This window comes from Etheostoma cragini, chromosome 17 (genome assembly GCF_013103735.1).
Source record: "Etheostoma cragini isolate CJK2018 chromosome 17, CSU_Ecrag_1.0, whole genome shotgun sequence".
NCBI lineage: Eukaryota > Metazoa > Chordata > Actinopteri > Perciformes > Percidae > Etheostoma > Etheostoma cragini.
The window spans coordinates 13,636,951-13,647,566 of NC_048423.1; the positions used below are offsets into that span (position 1 = coordinate 13,636,951).

At 37.8% G+C, this 10,616-nt stretch overlaps 1 protein-coding gene across 3 annotated transcripts in view; it reads right to left on the reverse strand.

Annotated features, from left to right (window-relative positions):
* The window catches only part of eys (eyes shut homolog), a 165,181-nt gene that overhangs the window by 148,421 nt on the left and 6,144 nt on the right, over nucleotides 1–10,616 (reverse strand). For 2 of the 3 annotated variants that reach the window (XM_034897346.1, XM_034897345.1), the window contains exons 2-6: nucleotides 8,146–9,043; nucleotides 7,413–7,529; nucleotides 2,439–2,629; nucleotides 1,518–1,645; nucleotides 15–129 (exon numbers count right to left, since the gene is read on the reverse strand). In XM_034897346.1, the coding sequence (XP_034753237.1) occupies nucleotides 15–129; nucleotides 1,518–1,645; nucleotides 2,439–2,629; nucleotides 7,413–7,529; nucleotides 8,146–8,890 (1,296 nt within the window). In that variant the 5' untranslated portion in view covers nucleotides 8,891–9,043. The remainder of the gene's footprint in view (nucleotides 1–14; nucleotides 130–1,517; nucleotides 1,646–2,438; nucleotides 2,630–7,412; nucleotides 7,530–8,145; nucleotides 9,044–10,616) is intronic. The other variant, XM_034897347.1, reaches the window with a different exon arrangement.

A 10,616-nucleotide genomic window follows, 5' to 3' on the forward strand; every position in this document is an offset into this window, starting at 1 on the left:
TTTGAATCACTTACCTGATATCCGCCAATTACACTCAAGCACAATCCCTCATTTAGGCAGTTGATATTGAGCAGCCTGCAGTAGTCAATTATTTCTTCACAATTCTTCCCGGAAAACCCTCTCAGACATCTGTTAAGAGGAGGTCAGTGTCATCAGACTCAATTCACCCAAAGCCTTAAGCACCAACACGCCATATTTTCTTTTCTTTTATAAAGATACATGGGGTTATAATTTGGTTTTCTACATGACCTATTCTTGATATGGATGTGGGTGAGATAGTGTCTGTAAATTATTTCCAGGTTTAATGACCTGGATTGCCAGATGGGTGGATTAAGCATATCAAGACAAATTAAGGTCCATTATAAATCAGGGTTTATATTTTCCTACTTCAACCGCAACATTCCCATTTCTTATTTCGCTGATTGTCCTGCCTAATATGGCAAAAACACCCTTCACTTGTTTAATTTAAGAGTGATAAGTATCTAGAGAGCAACAAAGACAGGCTGTAATGTAGTAAAAGTCGTATCCTCTGAAAAGGACATTGTTCTAAAATTAAATTAAAAGTCTGGTTGTTTTTCTTCACTTTTACTGGTTTACGGTGGTTTAAAGTAGAGCCAGTACAATATAGGGGGACTGACAATGCTTTTTATTTATTTATTTATTTTAAATCGAGTTGCTCAATGTGATTTTCTTTATTTAAAAGATGGTGGTGGCATCATGTTTTTCACTTTCTATGTAAAAAACTAAAAAAACATGAAAAGACCTAAACTACCAATGTGTCAGCCTGTCTCTTAATAGTTTCTGACTTCCCAACAGTGTCTGCAACACTTTGCCTCAAACCTATTCTTTACTACCTATTTCTCTTCCTACTAAAGACATTGTTTGAACAGTTTCTTTCTTTTAAAGCCAGATCATTTCCTCAAATCAGCTGGGCACTGTAGTTTTTAGCAAATGCTATTTTAACAGGATACAATAGAGAATGGAGTGAATTAATACATATGTGGTGTGCATGTCAGAATGTACAGCTCCAGGATGGGGCGTGTAGGATTGACTCAATACAACATACATTCTATGTTTATGCTAATGAGTCATCCAGTGTAACATTGTGATTCGTGGAGGTTTTTAACAGTGCTTTAAAATAGTTTTTGAACAAAAATGGAGGTCAACAGCACAGTAGTAAGCTATACCTGGCTACACAGAAAAGACTTGGTTCTGAAAGTAGCATCAATTTATTTTTAGTTTTAGAATTAACATGGGATTAATTGACAAAAAGAAGAATATAGAATATCACCACCCAACAATGGGGCTTGAGGTCTGCCAGACCAGTATGTACAGTCTTACTCCTAGAGCTTTTAGGATAAATTTAAATCCTAATCGCATTTAAAAAGGGACAAAAATAATAAAAGAGGCATTTTCACTCTCAGTGGGAGACATATTCACAAGACATTCATTCATCTAGAAAGAGGACTATACTGTATGTGAGATTGGCCTTTACTAGAGTCCTTTATGTGTTTCACCTGCAGACGTAATCATTTCTCCTGGACACACAGGTCGCATTGTTGAGACATGGTGATGGGATGCACGGGTTCTGCTGCCTCCTGCATGCTGGGACAACACTACCATTGGCACAGACACATTCAGAGGCCTGCATACCGAGGCAAAACAAAATAGATCACATATCAGCTTTGGAAAACAGGGTTAGATTACACAATAAGATCACTAAAAGTATAAAAATGATCAATACAAAAGGGATTTACTGTAGTGAAAAACTTGTAACTTCATTGACTCCCATTATGGTGTTCATTCACTCATCTCTACAATTATATTTAAATCAAATCTAAGAAGCAAGTAAGTAAGGTTCTATATGTTTTCAAATGAAATTCAGACACCATGAGAGACTAATAAATTTGAATGGTGTTGTAATTCTTTTATTTAAAATGAAAATGTATTTAATTCAGTCTGCTCTACTCTGGTATTCTTAGTTGGGCTGGGAACATGTGCAGTGCACTTGCCAAAGTGTAATGAACAAAACAAAAAGGTCGGGAAAGACAATTAGACCATTACTGTATTTTCTCAAGTGTATCCTTGAGAACATTCGAAACACCGCTGCCATTGCGAAATGTTAAATGTATGACTTCAGTAGCATTTTCAGTGAATGGTGAAAATTGCAACAGGCATCTAATTACAACAAGCTTTTGATGAGAGACGTTTCAAACTAGCTGTTACACATGCGCTGGGTCATTCAATCAAAATGCTAGAGGAAGCAAACACTCTTTCCCTTAGCTCATCTTCAAGGAGGAAACATTACCACTGTTGCAGCCTTCAGAATTAAGCCATTTGATCTCATTTCAAGACAATATATTAATTTCCATGTGCCATTTCTTGTTAATTTCCCACTGAGATAACACAAATAAGGGAAATTAAATCCACACACGCACCCCTGCAGTGCAAACTTGTTCCTCTTGACATGCGTATGACATGCAATCGAAGACAACTCGGGAGTCACAGTAGACGCCCCCGAATCTTTCTGGACAGTGACAAACAAATCCCTCGGGGCTCTCCTCACATGTGGCACCATTTCTGCATGGATTTGGATCACAGGGGGCTTTCCTTTTCTCACAAGGTGGGCCTGCAAAATAGACACAAAATAACAGGACTTTTCTTCAGATTGTAAGAATGTAATTAAGTCTAGAAACTATAACTTGTAAAAGCCTGTCAACTGGTGTTGCCCAGCAGACGTTTACACATTCTATGTAAAACTATCAAACCTCACATGTAAAGTAGCATGTAGCTTCAAAAAAATTTGATTGTTTATCATTGAAAAGACAAGACTGACATGACTTCTCCATGAAAGTTGAGATGATTGACATATTTTATCAATAATTACACAGTATGGAGGCGGGACCACTTTTTGTCACAATTAAACTAAAGACCAGACCAACAGTAAATACCATCAATGCTGTCAGAATCCTATGGTGGCCTCTGATTGATGATACCACTGTAGAGCTGAAGCTAATTGCCCATGTCAGAAACCTTCCCAGTGAAGCCAACAAACCACATCAACTGGAACATAAGCATCCATTCACAAATTTCTAAAGGGCATACAAACTGTTCCTTCTCAGTTAGAGTTGCACACATTGATTGTTCGTGTATGGTTCTAGTCTTGTTTGCACTTTTTGAATTGTTGTTTTTAGCTGTCTGGGTTGGTCTGCAGCTGCCATTTTCTGAAGTCAGGTCTACTGTAGCATTAATGTAAACGAGCATTTGGGTCAAGACAATAATCTGGAACGCCAGTTGTTTAATGGTAATGTAAACACTGCTGAGGCAACATGCAAGATTATGAATGTGCAGTTCCATTATATGCTAGTATTTTTGTCGACTGTACCGGTATTATATTTCATGTGATGTGCCATCATTCATCTCATTCTGTTTTAACGGATATAGTGTTTTTTTTATATTGTTCTTATACATTTTGTCACCTTACCAAATTTAAAGTTTAAATTGCCTTTATGCTTTTAAATTGCTACAAACTTGCCTGTATAAGCATAATCTGTAGTGAGCCTTTACCATTATACCGTATCATGTCTCAAGATACAGACTAGTTCTCCAAGAGTGCACAGTAGTATTAATTATTCATTTTTACTGTATTATCAAATGCTTTTGCTTGCAGTACAGAGCACATAATGTTTCACGCAGTCTATTCATATATCCACATTTACATTACATTGGGATCTACAATTACAAAATGATGAAGCCATTATTATTAATATTAATTTTACCTACCATTTATAATATGAACTGAAATAATGAATTAGTTTACTGACCCATAACTGAAGAGTTAACAACTTGGAAAGTGTAATAATCCAAGCCTGTAAACTAAAAAAATAAGTTAATACCTCAGTACAGTAATAAATGGAAAGTCATTATAATAATGTATAGATGATTTTCATGGTGGATTTTCCCTGACCTGTACACCAAGTAGTAAGTGCTGCAGCCCGTTTCATAAGCATCTTCCGAGATAAAGTACTTGTGAACTAAGCTATAGCCAGTATCTTTCTTAATACTGTAGGACCACAACCCTTTCAGCACCTGCAGCATAACCAGACAGGGTAATGCCATAGTGTCATTGTATGCAACGGATAAAATTAGACTGAATTCCCTGCAGGTTCAAGGTGAAAAAAAATGATGTTACTCCCTGGTGATGCTTTTCACTTTGTGTTCTTCACAAGCTGCCTACACATTTATCTTTCCAGTGACTCTTTCTTTGAATATTTTCTTTAATCTCCTTGCTGATACAAGGGCTCATGTCCCAGAGGATCCTCATAGCCTCCTCTGTGGGCATTAATCTTATTGTGAACAACTTCTGGGCTTCTGCTTTCCCTCAATTCATTTTCCACTAGAAATTGAGTTCTCATTACTGGTCCACTAAAAGTTGCACAAATACAACTTACATTATGTTTAGGAACACTTCCACCAGTCACATATCGCAGATCATTTGTATTTGTGCTGGCATTTATGTCTACCTAGGGGTGGTCAATAAATCAATATTATATTGATATTGTGATATGAGACTGGAGTCTTAGATTTTAGATATCGTAATATCGTGAAATCCCACAAGTGTTATCTGTCCCTGGTTTTGAAGATGTAGTCTTTAAAACCAGGGACAGACAAAACTTGTGTGTGTCATTTGTATTTGAGCAATTACAGTAAAAGTGTTCTAATTTTTTTAAGTTACTAGACTGTTCTAGCTTTTCTATTTGCCTTGACTCACTTAGTTATTATATACACATTAATGATGATTATTTATCAAAAATATAACTGTAAATATTTGTTGTAAGCACAAATTGTCAACCCTACAATATCGATATTGAGTTATTTAGTCAAAAATATCGTGACATTTGATTTTTCCAATATCGGCCAGCTCTGTGTCTACCATAGATCTGTTTATTTCAAACACCCCTATTATTGCAGTGATTATAAAGTGTAGCAATCTAATATACATAAAGATACAACATTGTGTCAGTATTTAATTAAAAGGGTTTAACAAGGATAATGACTGTATTTAGAGTCGAAATTAAAATTTTGACATTCCTACCAACAACACTGCAAAAACAATTAACACTTAACACCAAATGGAAATGGCCCTATTAAGATGGTAATAACTTGCAACAAATACCTTAGAGGAAGTGCAAAGGAGAGTCAAATCAAAAGAAAATCTCATTTGAAACGTCCCACGAGTTTGGCTCATTATTCTGTGCGCATAGACTTTGGCCTATGAGGGCAGCCTGCGCTGGAGCAGCCACTAACTTCGAGTTGATTAATGAGGCAACAGCAGCAGGGTGGTGGACGAAGCACAAGCTCCACAGAACTCCCAAGAAGCTGTTGGGACAGCAGGACACCATGACTAGACGAAAGCATCCAGTGGATTCTGCTTACTTGAGAGAGCAGTGGCAATTAAAGCAAATCAGATAAAAGCTGCAAAGGCAGAGGTTGCGTGTAACTCGCCAATTTGTTTGTGGTGTGAATTATATGAATTATCCTTTTTAAATCAGATAAAAGGCGGACTTTTACAATGCCACCGGTCTTGTTTGGTTTAACCACAAATGTCCTGTTACATTATATATGTATTTCAAACTCCACTTTCTCCTTTTTAAAAGTGTTTTTAAGTTAAAATTGACAGCTGGTATTTAAAAGTATTTATATTTTATTAATAGAACCAGGCTAAACAAAGCGACAAAAAAAGTCGGATTTCCTCCTCCATGGCTTTAGAATTATGGGCCATGGAAGAGGAATTCCAATAGAGGAAGAGTTATAATATTCCAAGAGACTTAATAATAATTTCAAAGTTCATTTTAAATTATACTGACATACAATCTTGCACTTTAATATTACTCTTTGTTAAATGCATGCGCTTTATCTCATTATTGACATCCCGCATTACATTTAGCAGCATACATTTGATACTCACTATCCATACAAGAGGATTGTGGAAGTGGTATGGTTACCTTTCAAAGATTCAGAGCATTATCTTGTAATCTTTTCTTTTAAATGTAAAATTTTGTTCAGAGTTTCTCCATGAAACATCTTTTACAACACTTCACCCCCTGTACTGTACTTTCTTCTTTTACTGTATAAACTTAAAACAGATGTCACACAACGCTGGAGTAACCTTGAAACCACTTCTCCTAAATAATCAGCTGAAAGCATGGGCTGGACTCGAAACCGCAAAGCTGTGATACTTCAAGAATGCTGCCAGGACAAATTGAGCTCCAAAAGAAACAATGAATCAATGTGAAGAGCCACCTGGAGTTTTTACTCCAGAAAGTTCTATGCAGGCTTGTTTTCACAGCAGACAGTGATATCCAGGGCAACCGAAGGAGTACGAGGTCTTGTAATCCACTTGTGTGTGTTACCCATTAACCTACAGGAGAAAATGAGGCTCATTACCTAAATCATGGGAGAAGTGCAAATGTCTCATAAATATGCTCACCAGATCACGAGTGCCACCCAACGCTCGCACATGAGCCTTCAGAAAGCCCCATGGCAAGCAACACAATTTGGCTTCTAATGTTAATTTGTTAAAAATGTGTCCAATTCCTTTTTACTCATCGAGAGAAGCATGAGCACCCTGTCGCCGTGACATGGCTAAAGCTGAACAGACCACCAAAGGCTTGAGCATGACAAACTGATCATTACGGAATTTAGTAGAATTGAAAAAGAATAGAAATCTAATGTTGAACACTACCATAAATTCCATTTTGGATCTGCCTCATCTTCTTAGACCAGGCTACATTAAATAATGAAACATACAAAAAAAAAAAGAATTCAAGAATTTTAGCCATGCCTTATTCTTTTTTAGCCATGCCTTATATGCCTTTTTCTAGCAGGCTCACAGACGTTGACCAGTATCAAAGTTCAGATTTAATATGCTGAGCAGGAACAATACACAATAAATTACATTTTAAGGGATTGCTGTAAACCTTTGTTTTATCAACTGTGACACGCTCAGTTAGACAGCAGTTTAGCACTGGCTTTTTACAAGCGCATGTCATAGGTCGTAACATGAGGTATATGATTTGAAGTGGCCGCTTCATATATTATGATGACAAATATAACATCAAGTGGGATTTAAAGCCCATAAGGAAGTGCTGATCTTTTGAAAATATACGGCTTCTGTAGTTTTCAGCTTTGACCTTTCCCAAATCTAGTTGCCCCTTCGAGGCATGGTTGTGCATATGGCACCGGGACCACTCCTACCACCTTTTGTAAATAGCATTATTAAAAACTGGCTGGATATCTACAGTAAGATTCACCTGTCAGGGATAAAAGCCGCATGATTGCATTTAAAGGCTTTTTCAAGTTTATTGGCCAACTCCATTATACAAACATCCAGCTGAATAAGACCGGCTTACCAGAGAATCCAGTATCACATATGCATTTAAAGGAGGCAGGTGACCATTGAACGCATGTCCCATTTTCACAAATTTGGCCACAGTTTTCACTTCCGATGACTTCCGAGCAGTTTACTCCTAAAACAAATGTCAGAAACAGAAACACACAGAGATAAAAAAGATGTGTCTGGGTCATGAAGTTCATGGGCATGCATAAAAGCTATACCTGGTGCTATTTATTTGAATTTCTAATTGACAAACTGTTAAATTAAATCAGTTCGGTAGATTATACCACGGCAGAAAGTACATGTTGGCAGTAAAGAGATTAAGAAAGAAGTCATTTTGATCGCAAGCTGTTTTAATATTAATTCTGTTTGCGTTAGATACAAGTGTTTGGGTTTATTCTAATAACAATTACTAGATGTGTCCAATACATATATAATTGAGAAGGTGGCTTGCATTACATTTTTTCTATATTATTTACTATATTATTTATATTAGTTACTCTCAATGAGTCTGAGAGTAAATTCCAAATGCATAAATCAGAGAATACAAAATATACAAATGATAGCTTCCTCTGGTGTGTTTGTTGTTTCATGATGACGTAACTCAACACATCAGGTATCTGATTGAAAGCAATATCCTGGCACAAGAGAGGTCGACATCTTTGAAGTGAGAATTCTTTCACGTTTACAATCTAATTCAAAGAACACAAGAGAGCTCAACAATTGGGATCAGTTAGTTTTGTCCTTACCTGTAAAATGTGGAGGACACAGACATTTATATGTTCTGTGGTTTGGATCTGTGGATCCATTGCTCAAACAGACTCCTTTGTTTTCACAAGGGTTATCCAAACAAGCGTCAGACTTTTCACAAAACCTTCCAGAGTAGTGGCGGTGGCACAGACAGTGGTATGCACCATCCCAGAGGCCTGTTTGACAAACACCGTTCCCGGAACAAAGTCGAAGCAGAGGAGAACCCTGACAAAGTTGCGTTTTAACGGACACATTGAGTCGTAAGCCAAGCCTGCACAGCTGTGTGTCTTCCTCATGCAGAGCGATGAAGTAATGATGACCCGGGACGAGCCACTTGGCCTCAACATGCTCACTTCCATTTATTTTGTGGGGGAAAAGAAACTGCTCTTTTATCTGTCCATTTGTGGAACAGCTCTCAAAGCTGTCTTTTGACACATTAAGGAGTTTGATGCCGTATGACTTCAGTGTTTCATCGGCAGACATCAGCAGTTTGTCTCCATGTTGCAGCTGGAGTGGGCATATCTGTGGGAGGTTGACAGTGTGTCCAGTTGTTTCCTCTCCCTCTTGAGAATCCCAACACTCAGAAACGCTCCTACAGATGTTTCCTATGAGGGTCCAATTCATTTGGATTGCGTGTTGTTTAGGGTGCCATTCAAGCGACTGTTGTCTGTTGCAAACTGTTTGGCAGTGGATGGTGTGGACGGCCACAACGACGGCAATCAAGTGAAACAACGATGCCTGCATGTTTCCCCTCTCTTTTTTATGTAATGCAAATCAATTTAGGGACTTTTTAAAACTCAAATTGTGTCATCTGGCGAATGGATGAGGCAAATGGGTTGTATCGTACTTCATGAGATGCTGTTCTGCACACTCCAGAAGGTCCACATGAACAAAAACCTGAGGAAAACAAATACTGTCAATAATGCTTTGCAAAATGAAGATGATTTTTACCACATTATGTTCTGCCTAAAAGTTGACAAAAAACACATCTATCATTAACACTTTGTTTCAGTGTAACAGAGATTTGTGGCTTCAATGAGTCTGGCAGTGGTGTCATATGCAGGGCTGCTGACCACCAAGTGTGTCACAGCAGTTTCAAGCCTCCCTGAGGTTTCTACAGAGAGTGACAATGTCAGATAAAATATTCTTTTCTTCCCTGCCGGTGCCTGATACCTCAGTGTCACGCCGTGAGATGAGTTAAAGCAGACAGCATTGTCTTTTTCCCTCAGGCCCTTTTCATCCATGCGCTAGAGATAAAACAACAAAGCGAAGAAGCCTCCCTGCAAGAGAAAAACACTGCTCCCTGATCAGCTCACCCGGGCTGATTTAAATAACTGCATGGTGATGAGTAATACATCGCTGGATATGGGAGAACAATATCAATAAAAGTGAAAAGGGGGTGAAAGTAAACGAGATTGCAAGTATTGTCAAGGGCTGTGTGGCCACCCGAAAGAACTCATTTACACAAAATGAGGTTGACTATTGTGTTCCAGTGAACAAATCGGAAAGCTGACACCTGATTTCTGAAGAAAAAAATAATTAAATTCAAATAAAGAGGGGAAAAAATGTGTAATGGTTGTGAATGTAGTGTTAGCAGGATATTCATTATACACAGCAGCGGAGGAATAAATAGAAGATTATTTATACGTTTTTGATTAAACTTTTATTCAAAGTTGCTCTATTCAATCATTTATATTAACAAAGAATCACTAGGTCTAATGAGTCCCTCGTAGCCATGGACATTTATAGAGAATCATCCCTTTAGCTCTACAGAGCAACGGAGACAACCATCGATGTCAGTGGGCTACTTTTTAGCATTGCTGTACAAGTTAATCAGCAAAATATAACACAACTGTTTATGACAATGGAAGGCTCTGGGGTCTCACTTGTGATGCACACAACGGGGATGAAAGTTGGGTACGCCACTTCCCACGCAAAGGTTGTGACGTGGTGAGGAGGTGAACTGATGTCAGTCTGTAGAAAGTTAATGGGAATAATGATCAGTCTTAATATGTTCAAGTATTGATACCTCACGCACATTTTCTCTCTCCTTATCATTCACGTTATCATGAAGATAAATCCAGCAGTATTATTTGCGCTTGTACTAAGTGATAATTGTTCCATAAATCAAACTCAAATCTTCAATCAAAATTTGTTCTTAATATTTAATCAGCACTGTCTCACCATCACATCGTCTGCTACGGAGCGCAGGAGAATAATATGACTGCATACACTCAAATGTCAAAGTTGGAAAACACAGGCGTTAAGCTCTTGTGCAATCGTTGCACTTAATGTCCTCGTTATACGTCCTTTAATATTGTTGGAGACAAAACCTGCATGGAGAAATGTGTTTGCATTTTACACTTTTGTCTTCAAATTGTACCTCTGGCTGGGGGATATAGCTGATGCTGCGCTTTTGGCAAGGTGTTAACAATCACAAATTGTTGTAAACAAAATACTGCGGAGACCC